We start from the raw sequence: 22139 nt of genomic DNA, 5'->3' as shown, positions 1-22139 counted from the left end.
CTTTGGCCCTCCTGTCGCTGTGAATAGCTGAGTGTCGGTGCTGCTATGGAAACCTGTGTGCACCCACTTCTCCCAGGGCACCGGCTTCTTCTAGATAAGCCTGGTTACATGAGATTCACTGAAGACAATCTCCATCACAATGATCAATTTCAGCAAAATGCTTTGAGATACACATCAGAACCATAACAATTGGTTTTAACGGATTTAATGTTGGAAGTAAAATGTCTAGTTTGTAATTAAGCATTGTACCGTGAAAAAAATGTGAAAGTTGAACTTAGTTAAAGCAAAGGTTGTGGAATGTCAATGCAAAATATGTGTGCATTTAAAATTCTAAGGGCCCGAATCATGGAATTTTTTGCGCAGTGCAAAGTAACTTTGCACTGCCAACAAACACCCTGATTCATGCAACCGTGGAAAGTGTATTTTTGCAGTGCAAAGTGACTTTGCAACAAAAAGACACTTTGGGCCTCATCCCGAGTCTAGCGGTGACCCTTAAATGCGGCAGTAGCGCTATAACCGCCGCATTTAAGGGTCCACCAGATCATGGCTTTGGCGGATTTCCCCCCAGCTCTGAGCTGGAGGCAAATCTGCCGCAAATCTGCAGATTTTTCACACTATTACCGCTGGCGGGAAATCCGCCGGCGGTAATAGCGTGAAAATTCCCCATTGGTCCCAATGGGGAATGAAGGATTCCCGAATGGGCCCAATGGGGAATGGGAAATAACCGCTCCGCCAAACCCGTGATCTGGCGGTAATAGCGCTGGGGGGTTTGGTGGTAGCGCTAATAGCCCCGGGCTAATAGCGCCGGGGGCTACCGCCCAACTCTTGATGAGGCCTTTTGAACGGTTCCATGAATCAGGGGCAAAGTCAATTTGCACCAGTGAAAAGTCACTTTGCACCGTGCAAAAAAAGTCCATGAATCAGGCCCTAAGGCACAATATCGTATCATGACAGGCAAGTCGCATTTTGTGTTTGAGCTGAAAATCGAATCAAAACATGTCCTCTCCTAGTTCAACTCGAAAGATACTCCGAACTTGAAACCTGCTATTTACAAGTTCCCACATGCCATGTTCATGGTCACCCACCCCTTCTAGTTAAACTATCTGCCCCTCCCCCAGATAGAGAGACCACGAAAGCAGAGGCGCCTAGAAAAACTTTCTGCTTTATAGGCGCCATACAAACGTCCAATAAATAAAGAGGTTGTTGCAACTAAATTGGAATATTCCAGTAGATGGCGCTAACTGCCTAGAACCTGGCGTTAGGCGGCGTGTCCCGAACGTGAGAAGTGTCCGGGATGAGAGTGAACCCACAAACAATGCACAATGCGCCCTCGCAACCGCATACACAGGGTTTGCAGGAGCGCGGCGGGCAGGTGATCTGCCAGCGCCCGTGCCCTTCTCCCCTGGCATTCCCTCCATGTGGCTTGTTTGCTGCGCTCTGTTTGTTCAGCGCTTCTCGGGTTTCCGGGCTTTGCTCCACCCCGCAGAGATCAGGCCAGAGAAAGCGATTAGTTGGCTCTGAAAGTATCCACTCTCGCTGAACTCGGAGTAAAGTCCCGTGCCCTCTCGCATGGCACTCTGAGAATGCTGCAGGGATGGCGGTGGCAGCAGCGGCAGCAGCGGCTGCAGCGGCGGGGGCCGGCAGGGTGCACAGAAGTGGCCTGCTAGAGGTGCTGGTCAGGGACCGCTGGCACAAAGTTTTGGCGAACTTAAGCGAGGAGTCTCTGACCTTGAGCTGCGAGGACCGCGGGGACAACCTCGCCTTCAATGGGCTCACCAACGGCAACGGGGCGTTCGCGGACTCCGGCAGCAGCCCCCAGGGGGTCAGGACAGCCTACACTGAGATGCCCGAGCAAGTGCCCGAGGCCATCGCCAACAAGAAGCGGCCCATCAAGGTGCTCAAGCAGGAGCTGGGCGGCCTGGGCATCAGCATCAAGGGGGGCAAGGAGAATAAGATGCCCATCCTGATCAGCAAGATCTTCAAGGGGCTGGCCGCCGACCAGACCCAGGCCCTCTACGTGGGCGATGCCATCCTCTCCGTCAACGGCGTGGACCTGCGCGACGCCACCCACGACGAGGCGGTGCAGGCGCTCAAGAAGGCCGGCAAGGAGGTGATGCTGGAAGGTAGGGGGGGGGCACGCTGGGAGGGGGCCTGGGATGGGCCGGTGCAAGAGTGGCCTGGGAAAGCAACACCTCAGCGCGAGGCACGCCTGGGTGAACCTGGGCTTCTGTCTCGTCATATTAGAGTTCACTTGGTGTTAGTCGCTGCAACTGGGACTTTGCATCAGTAGAAGGGGCGCCAGATTCTGCACTGGAAACTCTATCTATCTATCTAGTTTCCTATGAACCTACCTATCTACCTACATATCCATCCATCTACCTACCTATCAATCTACCTGCCAATCTTCCTATGTATCTATCTATCCATTTGCCTATGTACATACCTACTTGCCCATCTACCTGCCGATTTTTCTATCTATCTATCTATCTATCTATCTATCTATCTATCTATCTATCTATCTATCTATCTATCTATCTATCTATCTATCTAGTTTCTTATGTGTCTGTCTAGCTGACTATCCATCCATGTACCTACCTATCAATCTGCCTGCCGATCTTCCTCTTTATCTATCCATTTGCCTATGTACCTACCTACTTGACCATCTACCTACCGATATTTCTATCTAGATTCCTATGCGCCTATCTACCTATCTCTCCATCCACCTACCTACCTATCACTCTACCTGCTGAGATCTACCTATCTTCTAGCTGCCTATGCACTACATACCCATCCGTCCATCTACCTACCTATCAATCTACCTGCCAAATATCCTACCTCTCTAGCTATGTATACAAGATCATATGAAGTTGGTTAAATAGAGAGGCTTGGATTAGAATTCCGCGCCCCTGGTTGGCCGCGTCTCCCGACCTTGCTCAGCCGCAGGTGTGCACATGTTCACATGACGCGGAGGCGCCACACTGCAAACAGGCAGCTCCTGCCAGATAGAACCGGGAAAGGAGATAGAAATGAAGGGGAATCACTCCTGTGTGTGCTCTGGATCTCTGCCATTAGATCACGTGACATCTAAGCGCCAGGGCACACTGAGCCCTGGCAGCAGGAGGGGGAGTCACATCCATGTTGCACGCCCCAGCTGTGCACTGATATGGTGGGGTAAAACCTTGGCAGGCCCTCATCGCAACGTGAGACCCAAGACAGAGCTGGACCGTGGCCAGAGTCCATGGTGTCACGCGGGATGGTGAAACCAACCGGTTATGGATGGGAATGTTTGCGCCAATTCCTCGCGCCCATGCGGTGTCTGCACACAGCTCTCCTAATGAGGAAAACTCACAGAGGAAACCCAAAGAGCAACTGATGGCAACCCTCGAGTCAGTGCGCCTTCACCACAGGGAATGTGCATGGCTAGTATGTAATTCCATCATTTTACAGATGGTCTGTGCAACCAGACTGAGCAGTGGAACTTGGCCTGTCCTCCCCCGCAGAGCCACTGTTCAAGCACGTCCATCCCTCGATGTCGCTTATCTGGGCTCAGGGATGGACCCGGCAAGGCGGGCATGCAAGCGACATCCCTGGGTTTGAATGAAACTCTAAGTGAAATGATTTCTATTGCCTCACCCACATTTAGACAACTCTTGACAATCCTGTCCCCCTGGTTACATGTATCCATCTGCTGGCCTACCACCAACCAACAGATTGCCCTGCTGCTCTAAGGGCATCATACTGGTTAAAGCAATGCCTCAGCCCAAACTCTGCGCCATTTAACTCAACTCCTTCCACCAACGGGCAAACATCTCAGGTCCAGCCCCTCATTCCCAGAATAATGTGGATTCTAAGTGCCTCAAAAGATACTCCCAAAACGTTGTTCTGTAGGGTTATGATTACTCTTTCCCAATAGAGGATTATTATGGGGACAGCAGTTCATAGCGGAGCTAAGTAATACCCTGCGAAATGTAATAGCTGAGTACCTTGGCGCACAAACATTGGATGGATATTGTAATGTGTTGTTTATATAGCGCTCTCGTCAAAGCGCTTCACAAAGAACATATTTTCATCAAGATCACCCAACCAAAGTTGGTAATCATTTATCGACCTTGGAAGGATGAACGACTAAGTTGGCCTTGTTCAAGAGTCAAACCTGCGACCTGCAGATCACAGCAGCAGGCACTCAAACAGCTGAGCTATCCTGCCAGCATGAGCTGACAGGTGTCTGCTGCTAAAGTGAACTGAAATCCGATTAGACAAATAAACCCAAGTAGAATACCATTCATCGTGTATTCACCTGAAATAGTGTGTTAGTCAACAACATCAATTGTTGTTTTGACTTGCGGCTTACGTGTTGTTGTCTCTACATTGCCATTGACAAAGCCTATGAAGGACCCCTTCTAATGATTGCCAGACATGGCAAGGCGTTGGCGTGATTGTTGGGCATTCTTTGATGCCCTTGTTTCTTCTTGACAGCAGTGTGTTTTCTAGCCGTGTTGTCTGAGCAAGTGTGGGCTAGAGCAAGCTTTCACATCTTAAAAGATGGGCCTTGGTTAGTGAGCACGTGCATAGCTAGACCTACTGCACCGCTTCACATTATGTAGCCCTCCAGATGTTTTGGACTTCAACTTCAATGACCCTAATCAGCATAATCAGTGATGAAGGACCGTGGGAGTTGGAGTCCAAAACATCTGGCCGCCGCATAACGAGTAACCGTGTTCTATCATGATTAGTGCCTGGTGGTTAGACTATTTATGTGTCACATTTCCTTCTGCCCTGAAAAATGCCAGTCCTTGGGAGTTTTGACTTTTGTTGTACAAAGAAGCAGTTACTACCTAATTACCTGGAAATATGCCATGGGGGAGTTCCTCGTCGCCGTTGTTGAACTAGTAAGCAGTGCCCCTTCACGAGCCCTGGGTGACTCATGTGTTGTTTTCAGATGTGTTTGTGGGTCGTTTTGCACTGTATGCAGTAATAAATGGTATCAGAGTGCAAGGCAGGAGGTGTGTGGTAGTAGGCATGGAGTGTGTAGATAAAGCGAAGAGGGGCCATGGAGAGTTATGGCAACAGGGAAATGGGTATATTGCACACAATGACTGCAGCTTCGGTGAGGCCAGCAGCCCAGAGTCTAAAACAAGAGATTGTAACCCGAGCATCACCAGATGTTTGGGACTATTACTCCCATGATCCCTCAGCATTGCATATTCTGTATCTGTCTGATGGGCGGTGTAGTCCAAAACGTCTGTAGAGCAAGTCTTTGCAATCTTCCAGTCTAAACCAATAGGAAGTCAGACATACACCAGCAGGGTTCCATAGGCTAATAAAGGACTGTTTTGTGTTAAAATGAAATGCATATATGCAACTCTAATGTGAAATCGAGAGGCTTGTCCGGTCAGTTTCAAATAAGTAAAAGTGGATTGTAAAGTCTTTGTGCAGCTGCACGGAATAGGGCAGTGTAAAATGTGCTGAAAGTATTTCTATCACCTGGTGGGACCCTATTAGGAACCCTCTGTGCTAGCAGGTTAGAGGGCCTGTAGAGGGCTTAGCAAGAGGCTCATCATGCTTGCGAAGGACTGAGAAAGAGCAGTGCACATAGTTTTTGTTTGTTACACAAGTGTAGAGTGCAGGGAGCACTGAGTGGGTGAAGTGGGAACAGAGTGTAAGAGGAGGGCACATAGTGAGTGGAAGAGGCACACATTGTGGTGGATGCCGAATGGGCAAAGGGCAGAAAATAGATGAGTTGGGAACGGGGAATGTGACGGGCCCACATCATTTGTGAAGATCTCAAAATTAGTGCGGTGGGGGTTAGACTAGTGAGGACATAGTTGGTGAGGTGATACATAGCAGCACAGAGTGGGGAAAGAGCATAGAGTGAGAGAAGGGGCACAGAGTGTGTGAAGAGCTCACAGTGGGCGGGGAGGTGGTGGACTAGTGAGGACAGATGTGGTGAGCTGTGATATATAGATGCATAAGATGAAGTGTGGAAGCACTGAGAGGGCTCAGCAGCACAGAGTGGGGGGAAGGGCATAGAGTGAGAGAAGGGGCACAGAGTGTTTGAAGAGCTCACAGTGGGCGGGGAGGTGGTGGACTAGTGAGGACAGATGTGGTGAGCTGTGATATATAGATGCATAAGATAAAGTGTGGAAGCACTGAGAGGGCTCAGCAGCACAGAGTGGGGGGAAGGGCATAGAGTGAGAGAAGGGGCACAGAGTGTTTGAAGAGCTCACAGTGGGCGGGGAGGTGGTGGACTAGTGAGGACAGATGTGGTGAGCTGTGATATAGACACACCTAATGAGGTGAGGAAGCATGGAGTGGACGGAGAGGGCAGAGTGCGAGAGGAGGGGCATAGCGTGTGTGAAGGGATCATGTCTGTGGTGCAGCACGGCTAGTGTGAAGGCAGAGTGGATGAGGGTGCTTATAGCAGTTGAGGGCATTAACACTGGATAATGGCACTCGGAAATAATGAGAGAGCTCAGGGCGGGCCACTCTTACTGGCTCAATGTGTTTCGCACATTGCACACCTGCCTGCACATGCAGGCACAACATGGGTCTCGCAAAGGACACTTTTCCACTAATTTGCAGTGAAACTCCTTGGCGGAAAATGTGTAAATTGCTTATTTATGTTATTTTTTAAATATTATCATGTTGATAACACATTCATTTCTCGGATTCCAATATTTTCTGCTAATACTCAGACCTACTTTGTGGAGATAGTGGTAGGCCTCCGTACTAGTAGTTTTGACCCCCAGGCTACCCCGCTTATCTTACACTTATTAGCCCTCAAATTTTGGGTCTAGCTTTGCCTCCGTGTACCATCAGCCACTGGCGTCAGGGAGACTTTTTAAAATGCCCTTTTCAATAGACATCTTCAAACCGATCCATACCGCCCCCTAAATGTAATGCCGGATCCCACCCTGTCCCTAGCGCCGACCTTAGCTTAGACAGCGCTCCGGGGCGACTCAAGAAAATGGGGCACCCACACCCCATCCCCCTCTGGCCCCACCATATCCAGGTCCCACATTTTTTCTTGCTCTGCTAAATAGATCGCCCCTGTAAACCAGCAGAGGCGCTTCATTTAATTAAGTGCTTAACTTCCCGCTCATCACTTCAGTAGAGCGCAGATGTCAAACCAGTATGGGCCTGCCTTGTAAAGGCTGCCTCATGTTGGTTTAACGCTGGCACCCTAGTGTAATAAAAAGTACCCCGCCAGGAGGAGAGCTGGTCGCATTTCCTTACAATAAGGTGCCTGCAGCACCATCACCCACCACGCCAGCTTGGGGGAGACCTTGAAAGCCTTTCTCAGACTTCCCTGATGTGGCAGGCAGGCTAATGCCAGCACGGCCTGTCCCCCAACACTATACAAAGGGTCAGGGGTATTGCTAGGTCTGGAAAAGATCTGGGGCTACGCTAATGCCGGTACTGTCGGGACTCGAGGCTAGCCAGCCTTTTGCTTGTAGCCCTTGAGCCTATACCTGGGCTACAACCAACCCTTTCCCCCAGTAACACCTCTGCAAAGGGTCCTGGGAAAGCAATGTTGTGCCTGCATGTCCAGGCAGTTGTGCAATGTGCTGTGTTGAGGCCTCTGACTTCAGAAGGGTTATGCTGTTGTGAAATCTCCTCAGAGGCAGGAATGTTGTAGCCGCCACTCCAGGCACTTTATCAAGCCACAACAGCCTTAAGGTAAGTCTTTTAGAATTCCGAGCATGAAATAATCCAAAACGTTCTCGAGTGGGACGGCAGGTGAAGAGGGCTGTCATCGCCAGAACGTCACGCGCTTACGCTTAGCAGGCACGCCACACGCACGGACAGCGTGCACAGTCTCAAACTGTCATTGTTGAACTCCTCTGCAAGCAATCTGCGTGACGTGTGTACGCAAACAAAGAAACGCTGCGAAATCTTGGCAAGAGTGCAAGTCATGCCTCGTTGCGACGCATGCCTCGGAATGTCCAACCGGGTGAAAGTTCCTCGAATCTCCCCTTTGTAGTCAGCCAATGTCGTCCACGCGCTGTTGTGTAGTTCAGTATTAACCGCAAACATAGGATGCCTTATCAGTGAGATAAGCGAGACTGAATGACACAAGGCTAATTACCGCCTCTGCTTTTATGTAATGTAATTTTCGCAACATGTGCTCTGCAGTCAAGACAGCACAGTGAGTTCGTGTGCCTGTTGTCAAGGTTTGCGTGCAACGTGCAGGTGCCACCGATTCTGATTCCGAATTTACAAACTCTGCGTTTTCTCGTACTGAGATTATAAATAATTACAGTTACATTGTGAGAGCAATGCATGTTACTAGGCATGCGTCGCACTACGTAACCATGCGTCACGTCCGTTTTACATTCATATTATAAGAGACGTCGTTCTATCAGGGGCGAAGCGGGGCTCTAAGTGTGCATCTTGTCAAACAATAGCTTTGCCCTGGCTTGGGGGCTTATCAGAAAAGGTAGGGTGTCACTGTGGAGTGTGAGCAGAGGCTGCAGTGTTGAGGGGGGGAGGGGTGGCGGGGGGGTTGGGAAAGACGGTGTTAAGTATCACTCCACCGATGGCCTCCAGATGCCCACGTTTACAATGTTCGCCAACTTTGAGTGGCTCTATAGCTGTGCCCCGGCTATAATTCGGTGGAGGACCATTTGGTGAAACAAGTCTTTAGTTGGGAAGGGTCCATCTATTGGACAGCCTTCTAATTGAGGCAGACGGCCACCATCACAATCCTATGCTCTGTAGGGCAAAAACTGAAGGGATTTGAAATGAGGTGATAATTCCACTCTCGTGGGAGGCAAAGGAAAGGGAGTGGTGCAGTAGTTACGTTAGGAGTAGCAGCTCGCCCTCACTGAAATTGTGACATAGGGGCTGAGGAGCGGGAGGACCTGATTTGACTTTACATTTTCCGGATTTTCTTATTTATGTTGGCCCTGATGATCAGAGCCACGGGTCCTTGTAGAAGAGGGCATTGATGTTGCATTGTTCCAGGACCATGGTTAGGAGGGTGGCTAATTCTGAGGGCCAGGTGGTTGGGAGAGGGTCCTGGCAGATGGATTGCTGGCCCACACATGCTGGGTCATTTCGGCCTTGAGCCTCAGCCAGTTCAGATCCATCCATTCAAAGTGAAGCGCCGAGGGATACAGGACCAGTTTCTCATCCTGTCCTATCCAAGGGAATCTGGATAGGACAGGATATACGCATGCACCTGAAGTTGCTCATGGCAACAGTGAGTGGTCAGATGTAAAGGTTGACACAATGGGGAGAAGATATAATAGGAAATTATATGATAGCTTATTCATAATGCGCTTAATACCCAGAGGTTTCCAAGCGCGGACCCAGGGATTGCCCCTGAGCTATCCTCCCGAGAGCTGTGGGGGACTGAGTGGCAGATATTTGAGCAGATGTGAACAGTCTCATAAATTGAGGCCATGTGAAAAAGAAGCACGCCATGCGTGGGATCTCGGATATACCACACCTGCAAAGAGGATCTGTCAGACGCGAAGAAGGCCATGTTCTATCTCCCAGAGTAATAGCTTTCCTAACCAGAAGACCCCCATTTCATTAAGCAGAGGGTGTCAGTGGAGGTAGTAGTGGTGTGCGACTACCAGAAGTGTCCTACCCTCCACTGAAGAGAGTTGGCAGCGAGGCCTAGAACACTGGCTTGCGATGCATCTGCCATGCAGCAGTAGGCACTGCAGCTGCAAACTCATGGCTGGCACCATTCGTTTACCTGACTTGCGCTCCATGCAAAGCTCAGTCCATGTTTGCCTGCTAGAGGATGGTCATATTGTTGGTACTGTGAACGGCGCACAGTTACACGTTGAACAGTTGTGCATCCCTGCGACCTATAAGGAGCCCTGAAGAACACTCCTTCCCCATCTGGGACCACAGTTCTGACACACTGGCAGCGATAGGAATACAATGGGATTCAGACGGGCTGAGTGACTTGGTTGCTTTGAGAAATTCACCAAAAATAGCTTCTATTGTCCGACGGGGAGGAGGGGGGACAGTGAAAAACTGCAAGGCCATATAATATATAATGTGTCGCCACCTGCACTGCACTGGGGTGCCATACATAAATCCCTTTCTTATGGCTCAGGCTTGACAACATATTGTACAAAGTATTAAAGGAAGATAAAAGGCATATGGTGGGTTGGTGTAGTGGTAGTAGCAACCAGGAGGCAACCATGGGGGCCACCAGATTTCAATAAATACATTCGAAGTGAATTTCGAATTGATTACGTCGAAGTATTTACTGTTGTGGAAATGACATGGAACCATTATGAGATGCAAGTCATGACTTCAACTGCCCTGTTACCACCGTCGTATGAGCAGGGCATTAATACACTAGCAGTGCCCGGTACTAGCGCCTACGCGGCAGAGGGTAACGTACGCCCTTTCATGACAGATAAATAGGACGTCCTTGATTGAGCTGCATGCACTAAGCATGACAGAATTAATATATTTTTTATTTTTTATTTTGGAATCAAGTTTTGCATTTAAATATGTTATCCTAACTTTTCAAGGGATTTTTAAAGGGTTGAGCCCGAATAACTAGAAAGTGCCCTTCAAATAGAATATTTAGAGGAACAAAACACTTTCCTTTCATATATTATTGGCTGATATCATGCGACACTGACAGAAACTAGTTACCTTAAATAGAAAATACACCGAATGAAAGCTTTTTTTTTAGATCTGAAAAATTCGCTTTTAGAAACGACCTTAAGAATCATCTCAAAGAGACCTGGCCATCATTACATTAAACCTGCGTTGCCTCTTGGCTGCATTAAGAAGCTTTAATGTGTCGTGGCTCTACATGTGTTTACATCAGACCTACTTTTTACTTTGGTTATTAAGCATTTTCCTTTGCAAACGTGGCACGATTAGCTGATGTTTATAATAGGCCTAGCATTTACTCCACTAAATGTGTCATTGTAACTTAGGGGGTAATGATGGAAACAGATGGTCTCTGATAAACCATCTTTCTTTGCCCTCCGCCTGAAGAGGGGTGTATGCAGTACTTGGCTCACGTGGTATCCCACACACACTGTGCCACTCTTCCTAGCAAAGTTAAACACTGACTCTAAATACCCATTAGTTGCTCCTGCGCCAACAGGATGGAGGTACCTTTTAGCAGACTGGAGAGGAAGCAACACTGCATTTGCCCTCTAAGTGAAGGGATGTTCTAGTGGGAAAGCATATGGGAAAAAAAGACTAGAGGACCCCAAACACAGTGTAATGTGGGAGTCTAAAATGCCCACGTTCTCCTTCCTTGATGTATGATGCACAGAACGATAACCGTGACCCTTTCTGGGCATTGTTCTTCAAGGGACTACAGCCTTCTTAATTGCTGCTCTCTCATATGGATTTATAAACACGAGAGGAGATATTGCATAAATACGGCGTGCAGTATTACTTCAATATGTAATTTCTGGCATGACTTTACTACCCAAGTGGTGTAATATCACAATCCAGCTGGACCCCCCAAATTATTGCATGCGATATATTCATGTTGTAAGGGTAATTACTACGTAATGAAATATGCATAAGAAATGCTTTTTTTCATTTTTGTAATTAGTTCTTTGAATACGAGAAATGTATCAGATCGAATAACCCCTGTTGCAACAATACCACCCACAATCTGGGACAAGGTTGTTTTAATAATAAGAATGTTTTGTGTTATTTAAAATAATCAAGGAAATGGCGATGGGCTCCTTATTTCCAGTGCCAGTGAAGTAACCTTCAAAACAATGTATATCACGTTGACTGCAATGAAAACAAGCATTATCAATGCTTACAGTTTTGGCTTTTGTGTACGCATCGGATAGGAATTTGCTGGGCCTTGCCATAATTATACTAACTGGTCATTGATGGTAGTAGCTGCAAAATGGCAAAAGTACCTGGTCACATGATAATAGTTCCTGGCAAATGCCTGTCTAATATCTATGGAGAAACCACAACTGTTGGCTTTGATATGATATGATATCATAGTTTATATAGCGCCTATACACAATGTGTTTAGCGCTTGAAGGCAAGGGAGGCAACAAGGGAAAATACAATGGCATTCTTACAGGCCATGAACAGTGAGGATGTGAAATTAACTATCATGCTCGGCCTGACGACATTTCACATAGTGCAAGAGCTAAGACATAGATAATGAAGGGAGGGGGAGAGTGGGAAGGAAATGGAAACAGGCGACTACCGTACTAGACCTGACGATATTTCTGGTAGAGCCGGAGAAAAAAAAAGGTGAGGGAGAGGGGTGCAGAAAGGGAGGGGAGGAACAAAACAAGCGACTATCGTACTAGGCCTGACGACATTTCAGATAGTGCTGGAGGGGGAAACAAGTAAGGGGGAGGGGGAGGAAACAGCGAGGCTGCTATCATACTAGGTCCAGGCACAATTCTGATAGAGTAAGTGCATAGAAGAAAATAAGGGGAGGAGGGCAGGAGATAGGAAAAGGGAGAAAGGGAGAGGAGGAAAAGAACAGAGAATAAGCAGTCAAAAAGAGTGGAAAAACAAGAGGGGAGTGTGAATACAATTGCAGAAGCCAGTAGTACACATAATGTTGCAAGCCTGGATAAAAGATGAAGATGGGAACAGCAGGATTCAGGGCCACCATGAGAAAGGGTCACGCACCGTGAATCAATGAAGTCCATAAAAGTCAAATCCAGCATTGGCCACAAGACGGTGACGATGAAACCAGAATGTACGGACAGGCTCCTGCAGAAAGTAGGCTGGAGGGGGGGAGAGGGAGCAGGGTAGAAGAATGAAGCAAAACGGACAACACCTGTGTGCCAGAAGGTGGGGCACAAGGGAACATCACAAAGGGATCAGAGGGGTGGGGATAGATGGAGTAAACACATGTTGGTGCATGCTTACCTGATGTCTGAGGAGGGTTTCGAGCCCTGGATCCTCCTGGATCGCCCATTTCTTTGTCTGACCTTCGCTTTGGATGCCCGATGAGAGACGCCCTTGATCTAAGAGTTAAGATCAGGAAGAAAGAGGTAGGGCTAGGAAGGTGGGTGGTGCTTAGACCAGGCTTTGCCAGTGTTTGTTTTTTAAACAGGATTTTAGTGCAAGGAGGGGTTCTATGTCATTTCATCGATGGGTGTAATTTTGATGGGTTTTTTAACGAGTATATTTTACTGAAAAAACTCATTGAAATTGTTTAAAAAAAATATTTTTAAGGGGTTCCCCCTCAAACTCCATCCCCTATTGTTTTTTACCTGTTCCCAACCCCCACCACCCACCCCTTATATACACTTTTCAATCCCCTTTTATATTTCAATGAGTTTTTTCGGTAAAATGCACGTGTAAAAAAACCATTGAAATTACACCTGTCGATGAAAGAACACTATACCCAAGGACGTACATACTGCATATAAATGAAGTGGCTGAAGGCATACTTTGCTCTTCTCTGCTGACTGCAGTGGCAAGCATGTACAGCTCAAGTTTGATGCTATTGCTTGATAAAGGTAACTCAAACAGATCCCAGAAGGATGTGTTTTGTGCGGACAGGTGCAGGAAGTGGGTGGGAATGTCTATAGGGTTTCGCATGGCCATGGCAGACAATGGGCAGACAATGGGTGGGTACATTAACAGAAAGCACCTACAAGTTTTGTGTCCCTCCTCATACCCCATTATCTTCCTCCTATCTGTAATCCAATGGAATCGTTTTGGAATGTGGCATGTAGGTGGACTTTTAGTGCCACCTTATAGCGCAAATTAATCAAGATACTGCTGTCTGCCTACTTTTGACTCACTAACATTTTCATTTCACATATACAGTCTACTTTGCATCTCCAGACAAACATCCATATAGGAAAAGAAATATGAATTACTATTTTAGACAATGTGCTAAGGTACTTTACTTTAGGAAAACACACACAATGACATTGACAGTTTCACAAAAAAATAAGTCGAACAGTACAGAAAGATGTCTATATTAAACCCTGCCGTCCCTCCCAAAATGAAAAGATGAAGCAATTCTCAGAATAACATTTTAAACAAAATTGTCTTCCTTTTCTCTGAAACCATCAGAATGTTCTGGCATCAGAGAAATATTCCTACTTTACATTATCTTTCACAAATTCGCATGCTGATTACAATTTTCAATGTTAGATGTCTACGACAAGATATTCTATCGATGGAAAACTATTGGTTATTTTCTTGGGCATAGACTCTGTTTGAGATCTTCTGTGATGTTGGAGCTGTTATAAATAATTGTAAATGCTTGGCTTCTCAGGAATTCTGTGCCTTTTGGAATGCTGGGACAACAGTGACAAGCACTCTCACTATTTTCAAGAAATCAGGTTCACCCCGAAAATACACCAGTTACATGTGTTCATTAAGGAACAGATTTCAATTACTTTATTGATGAAGTCAGACACCAATCAAAGGACTTGTTATTCCACAATTTAATTTGATTTAAGATGTCTTAATGTTCCAGAAATCCCAAATTGCAAGAGAAAAGTCATATCATGGCGACAATACCAAGTGTTTCAAGTTTAATTATAAATCACAAAGCAAATATATTTTACAGTGTATTTCCATTTTCTGTGGTATATTTGTAAGCAGTGTTCCTCAAATGTTTTTAAAGTGTATCTAGGATGTAATTAATTCTCAGGAACATTTTTGAAATAATCTGCGGTGCTAGGCAATTACTTTGTGTGTGTCTTTATAAGGCCTAGGACAGATAGCTATATAGACTAGCCTTGGGAAGCTCTGTCAGATAAAAGGTCCATCTACATTGGACAACTGATCCCGAAATCCCTCTTAGATAATCTGGTCCTGCTTTTTGTAAAGGCCTCTGCATTTAGTCCACTATGGGAAATGCCTATTTAAAGAGATTTCCCCATCAAGAACATCCATTGGAATCCAAATCAGGTTTTCTCCTGGCAGACAGGCTCTGTTGCTTTCCTGTTTTCACAAAAAATGATAATACTTCCTATGTGTTTGAGCTTAAATACCCAGCAAACACCATGTATTCAGCATCAATTGGCACAGTGATTTGGATTGTACAGGTGGTGTGACAGGTTCCCTAAATATTCTGACACCCTTCCAGGCTCTCCTCCTAGCTTCTAATGGCCTATTATAACTAGCCTAGCCCATTTAGGACTGGAAACCTATAATGAAGAGAAAGGAAATACAGTTTTTGTTACAAAGAACTCATATGACTCTGCCCACTCAGATTTAGCATCAAAATGCTAGGATAATTTGAACACAAGCTCTCAAGTGATGATGGAACTCTTGGTGGAACATGCAACCAGTGAGCATCTGAGAAATGATAATGTGAAGCTTAGGAAATTGAGGAAGTTCTTTTGAGACGACAAAGGCTACAGAGAGGATGTTGTCTACACCTTTCAAGAGAAGTACAATGATAAACGTGGAATAAATTCTAGAGAGAGTACACCAACATCGTCACCGTGGAGCTCGGATGTGGCATTCGACCCAGAATTATCTAATAAGAGTAGCGGAGAGAGATCTACTATAGGTGTACAAACTGGAAAGGTTTTATTACACCAGATGAGAAAGTACAAAAGAGGCAACAGGGTCTCCGGCGTGAAACAGGTCCATTTTAAACTACCCCTCAGCATAAATATTATAACTCAAGGGGGAGGAGGAGAGAAGAGAGGGGTTGGAAGAAGCCATGTAAATTCAAATCTCAAAGAAGCAACACACACAGGATGCCGAGAGCAAGCACCAGAACCCAAACATTGACTTTACAATGAATAATCTTGTGATCAATCTTTGAAATAAGACACTCACCTCCATTGAAATTTCTGCTCTAAACAGAGGTTTATTGTTTGCACCAACATGTTATATGGATTGTACCAATCTCCAATTTGGCCTATTTAAATTCCTGAGAAAGCTCAAACTCAAAAAGTACTTTGCGACTAGAGTATCCCAATACAAAGAAGAGGAAGAGGTTGCAACTCCAAGCAGACATACCATACAGGACATTGAAAATATGCATTTATTGGCCACACTGGATGAACCCTCGGATAATGATATAGGCAGTACACTGAATGAGCTGAATATTAAATCTAGCAACATTGAAATGCCAGAACTTAAACCTAAGTCGAGATTTGTACCACCAATGGCACCCAATAATGTAATCGAAACATTCCATAAAGCCGTAACTGAAGAGATACATAGGTATGTGGATAACTGCAAGTGGAGAGGACACAATAAAAGGAATTTGACAATTCCAGAACAGCATGACCTTGACAACTTAAGACATAATGAGGAGATTGTAATTAAGGAGGCTGATAAAGGAGGAAATATAGTGGTGATGAATCGCGCAGATTATCTGCAGATGGCACAGTCACACTTGGAGACTCCTGGATGCTATTGGAGTCTTGGAGGTGACCCCAAACTGTCCACAGTGAGGGTCATACAGGAGCAGATACTGAAGTGGCATCGACAAGGGCTGCTCACAGACATGGAGCGAGCATTTCCTCAAGCATCAGAACCTGTTGCCAACTATGTATTTCCTACCTAAAATACACAAAGAGTTTGATAAGATACCAGATGCCAAGCCCATTCTTAGTGGTATTGGATGGGCTACTGAGAATTTGTCAGAGTACTTAAATGTGGCTCTCTGACCTTATGTATATTACCTTATATCATATCTGAAAGACACAATGCAGGTCCTCAACATTTTGAAGAACATACACTAGGAAAGTGATTTCTTACTTGTAACACTGGACATTATATCTCCATATACCTCAATCAGGCATGGCCTGGCCATCGCATACATGGATTACACATTCAAAGGGAGTTCAGCATCACACTACAGGCACATAGGTATGCTGAAGGAAATGCTCAAAATCACACTGGAATATAATCAATTCATATTCAACAACACCTATTATTGTTAAACACAGGGTTGCAATGGGCTCTAAATATGTGCCAGTTCTAGCTAATCTGTTTATCAGCATGTTCGGGGAATCAATCATTCATGTAGATCGTACCTTTGGTTTCAAGGTTATCCTATGGCAAAGATATATCAATGATATCCTCATGATATGGAAAGGTAATGAAGCAGACCTATTGGAGTTTGTGAACAGCTTCAATACAAATTGATATGGGATCACGTTTATTTGTATCAATCACAGGACACACATTGATTTTTGGGTCTGACCATCCAAGTGTAGGCTCTCAACTACAGACTCAAACTTTCAGGAAACCCACAGAGGTTAACTTGACGTTACATGCTTCATGTTGCCATCAGAGGTCAATTATTGAAAATATTCCCACGGGTGAATTCATTAGGGCCGGTCGGAACTGTTCACAATAGCACCAATATACGGAAGAATGTGCACTACTCATCAAAAGATTTCGAGAAAGAGGCTACTCGGGCACTTGCCTGAACACAGCATGATAAAATGAAGAGAATAACAAGAGATGACACACTAAAAGTCAAACAGTCCACGTCTCGGAAAACACCAGACACTACCCGTTTTATGACCCAACATACAAGTGACAACTGTTTTGTCTATAGAATGCTCAGGAAGCATTGTTCTCTTTTCCTGTTCGATATTGATCTTCAGAAGCACCTGGACAGAAACACACAAATCATTTTCACGAAGGCACCTACTCTTCGAAACAAGCTCAGTCCTTCTTTCTTGTCTACTAACACTAGGAACCCAAGTGTCACGTGGCTACCACCGCTTGGACTGGGCTTCACCAAGTGTGGCACTTACACTATGTGCAAATATGCACATTGCACAACACAGGAATTCACCGACCAACAAGGCTTAAGTATCAGGATTATGGAGATCATGAAATGCAGACCCAAATATGTAGTATATGTTATTCTGTGCGCCTTCAAGAAGATATACATTGGAAGTATGATATGAGAACTGAGGTTCCGCCTTCAAGAGCATTTCTCATTTATTGGGAGCCAAGACCCAAGACTGCTACTTGCACTGCATTGGTAAACCACTCATCAGAATGATTTGAAATCCGAATTTCGATTTAATGGTCTTAGAAGAGTCACCTGGGGACAGAGAAGAGGTGACAGAAACAGGAAACTCCGACAACCTTAGGCGAATATTATCTGCCTTTTGAGAACCAACTGCTTTGGTCTGAATACGGACCTTGAGATGGGGCACTTTTCGTGAAAAATACCCTTTTTCGTGATATGCATGTGATGTTGTCTTAACATGAGAGAGGGCAACTGCATAGGGTAGATGCTGGTGTAACGGGTGTGCATAGGACCTGCTGCATGATAAAAATACATAAGGGCGTGGAGAGCGTAAGATCAGGTTTCTATGGCAGAATGTATTGTATGTGGTGTGAGCGATAATACTGAGTATACTTGCTCGCGCCTGTCCCTTCCACATGAACGTTGAACATGCCCCTTGTATCCTCGAGAGGAAGGATTTCCCCAGCCACAATGGTACTGTGCTAAACAAATAAAACAGTTTAGGGAGTATAATCATTTTGACTAACACTAGTCGGCCCATAAGCGAGATCGGGAGTTGATTCCAGCGGTCAATTTTAGCGCAAAGTGCATCCGCCAGTTCATCGTAGTTGAGGGCATGCACCAGTTGTGCTGTGCGTGCTAGTTCTACACCCAGGTATTTCCCCCATTGGGGTGCCCATTTGAGTCCATGCAGATCTACGGATTCATCAGTCACTTCTGTCTGTGGGAATATCTCAGACTTATTAGTGTTCAATCTGAGACCCGAGTATTCCCCAAATTCTCATACTGCTGCCAGTACTCTTTGCAGGTATCTCTCGGGCTCCCTCACATACAGCATGATATCATCTACGTAGAGGGTTATCAACTCCACTCTCCCTGCTATAGTTATCCCCGCCCAGGTGTGCCGCGCTTAGGAGGTCAGCCAGTGGTTCTATCACTAATGCGAATAGCAGTGGGGATAATGAGCAACCCTGCCTTGTACCACCCACTAGTTCTAGAATCAGCAATAGCATCCCGTTAGCACTCACTCTCGCATACGGTTGCGTGTAAACAATGTGAACCCATTTGATGAAATTTGGGCTGAACCATAGTTGCGCAGGACTCTAAATAAGAAGGGCCAGTAAACAGTGTCAAAAGCTGTTTGCATATCCAAGGCGATTGCAGCCCATTTGCTGTCTTTCTGGATTCTTACTAGTGTATTATAGCACCTCCGTATGGTCCTCGTGCCCCATATACGGCATCAGAGGGTTCAGTCGGGTAGCCAGTATCTTTGCGAATATCTTTGCATCAGTATTGATGAGGGACAGCGGGCAATATGATCCACAGTCCTCCGGCGGTTTCCCCGACTTCAGTAGTAGGGTAATAACAGCCTCATGCATTGTGTCCGGCAATTTGCCGGTTTCCAGCGCTTTGGTCCACATTGAGAGGAGACGAGGCGCCAGCACAACCATAAACTCCATATAGAATTCTGCAACAAGCTGTCCGAGCCCGGTGCCTTCCCTCTCGGGAGGTTCTTTATAGCTTCCTTTATCACGTGCAGTATCACTGGTGTATCCATGGCATCTCGAACTTCACCTGATAGGACCGTAGTGGGTATCTTGGCTAGGTACCTGTCAATTTCACTGTATGTGGCTGCACTTTAGGGGGGAGGGTATAGTTTAGCATAAAAGTCATAAAACACCTCACTAATCTCCTCATGTTTCGTGACCACCACCCCGTCACTCACTCCTGGCTATGCACTGGATAATCGTGCTCCCCCTTTCGCTGTGCACCATAATTGCCAAGAGCTTGCCTGGTCTTTCCTGTTCCCTATACCTACGTGCAGCAGCTGGCCTATCAAAATAGTACAGCTCCCTGTCAGCTGTCGCACGAAATTCATCCAGTTGTGTTTTAATATCAGCGTTAATTTGTGCTGTTGGAGTGGTTGCATACTGTGACTGAAGACTAGCCAGTGTCTCTTCCCTCCTCCTGAGTTCCCTACGTATGTCTTTGAGTACTCCCAGCTCTGTGGACATGGCAATACCCCTGACATAGGCCTTGAACACTTGCCATAGGATCACCTGTTGGGTTACAGATCCCTCGTTTTCGAAGAACTGAGTAACATGTTGTGAAAGGCTAGTTCTAGATACAGGATCTGCCAGTGCTGCAACTTTGAACAGACAAGGTATCTTCTGTGGGGCTCCTTCAGGGATACCTATCACCAAATAAACTGGTGAATGATCTGATAGTGTTCTGGGTAGTATCTTTTTTTCCGTTATCCAGTCCAAAACCCTCTGGGACACCAGCCAGAAGTCTATCCTAGAATGCATATGAGGGACTGATGAGTAAAAGGTGTATGCCCTGTGTGTTCCATGTAGTGAATGCCAGGCGTCCTTCAAACCCACGTCTGTAATATGTTTATGTATCATGCGCGCTGCTCCAGTCAGGGATCTGGGGTTTATCGATGTTCTGTCTAGGTCTACTTCTAGTATGGTGTTAAAGTCTCCTCCACATATGAATTGAGCAGTTGGGTACTTAGCACATTTCTGAAAGACCTCAGTATAATACTCTGGGTCATCTATGTTGGGTCTGTATACATTAATCAGTAATACTTCAGCGCTGCTCAGTTTCCCATGCACAACCACATATCTACCACCAGCAAGCGCTGGGTGGTATGGAAGGGGATCAGCGGGCACTTCGCAGCCACGGTGTGGATGCGCCGCTGTATGACCCAGGGCTGCTCCGCCTTCTGTCACATTAGATGTTGGTCAGTTGCCGGGGATCCCAAAGGCCTTCTTCTAAAATTCTCCTTGTGACGGCTGAGAATCGAATCTGGTGTTCCTGCCGCATGGGAAATTGTGGGTGCGACCGTTGTCTCTGTCGCAGGCCCATGGCTGCTGGCGTGGGCGCTGTACCCAAAACTAGCCAAGTGAGCCATCCAGGTGCTGGATTCAGGGCTTCCGAATCGTTGCCTCGTACCCTGCACATATGACCGTGCAGCTCCCAGCCGGAGGCATCTGCAAGGGTGTGGCTACTCTCACTTACGAGGCAGCTGCCGTCCCGAGTGGAATGGCAGGATATATCGTCTGTTCTATCAGGCCAATTGTCACGGTTTTTGAGCTGGGAACACTTGGCACCATCACACGCCTTCCTGTGCAATATGGTGAAAAAACGGGCAATATTCAGCTGGTATTTCGCCCGGTTCCCGGGCTCGCCCACGGAGCTCACACACAAGCCTGCCTTCAGCTGTGTGCACAACAGCGCCCCCAAATCATATCATATCTAACGACAAAACACAAAATTGCTGTGGCCTAGATCTTGAGACAAGCCTCTCACTATGAACACATAACACCCATCTTGCACATAAAAATTAGGTGTGATATTGAGCAATGGAGTGCTTTACATCAATCAACACATCTGAGGATGGGGTTTGTTTTGATATAGACATCTTCCCTGACAAGCACCTTGAGCCATTTAATGTTTTTCTGAAATTTTGATAGAAAAAGATGAGATGATAATTTCAAGGGACAGCAGAGTGGCGATTTGGGTATTGGAGTTTGGCCACCGACACAGAAGACTGTAGGGAAGGGACGTGTCCTGGACAGTGGCACACAAATATATATTCACAATAGCTCGAAGAACCAGAGAAAGCACACACGAGCAGCAGTAGTACCTGATTTGGTAATGTGGCAAACATACTCAATGACTGAAAGCAGCAGGGCTCCTGGATTACCTGTCCTCACTTGCTACTTAGATTGTGGGTCCATCCCACGATTCTCTGCATACGCGTTTCAAGCGATGTTGCCATGGCTGCCATATCTTAGAGCCACAGGCCCCATCTGGCCAGCATGATTCGTCCATGATCCATAAGAGACCCCACAGAGGCAAAAGGCCCCTGCTGTGCCAGGCCACTTGCTAAAATGTCCCAAAGGAAAAGTAGCGTGGAGGCGTTCGCCAGGATTAGGACCAGTTTTGGAAGAGAGAACTAATAGATGGCTGGTATACAGCTTCTCCACATGAGCACAGATGGCCATGTGGATGCCAGACATGTTGATTTTAGATAACACATTTACTTTGGTTCTGAACATTTGGGAAAAGCTACCTGCACCTAAATACTTTATGACATTGCTAATGTGGTGCTGTGTGGCATTGGAATGGTATAGATAAATGGGCAAAGTGGCATCGCCACGCCCCAATCAGTGCACTGTCTTCATTCTAATGGGGTTCAGTGTGTGAGTCATAGCTG

General features: G+C 46.2%; 1 protein-coding gene across 1 annotated transcript in view; it reads left to right on the top strand.

Moving 5' to 3' along the window:
• Positions 1 to 1300: 1300 nt before the first annotated feature.
• SNTB1 (syntrophin beta 1) overlaps positions 1301 to 22139 on the top strand; it is a 714658-nt gene continuing 693819 nt past the window's right edge. The window contains exon 1 of the mRNA XM_069621565.1: positions 1301 to 2123. Coding sequence (XP_069477666.1) covers positions 1595 to 2123 — 529 coding nt within the window. The 5' untranslated portion in view covers positions 1301 to 1594. The remainder of the gene's footprint in view (positions 2124 to 22139) is intronic.

This window comes from Ambystoma mexicanum, chromosome 5q, assembly GCF_040938575.1.
Source record: "Ambystoma mexicanum isolate Mex_15411 chromosome 5q, UKY_AmexF1_1, whole genome shotgun sequence".
NCBI classification, from domain to species: domain Eukaryota; kingdom Metazoa; phylum Chordata; class Amphibia; order Caudata; family Ambystomatidae; genus Ambystoma; species Ambystoma mexicanum.
Note: the sequence above shows the minus strand (reverse complement) of the source record. Positions and strands in the feature narration are given on the sequence as shown.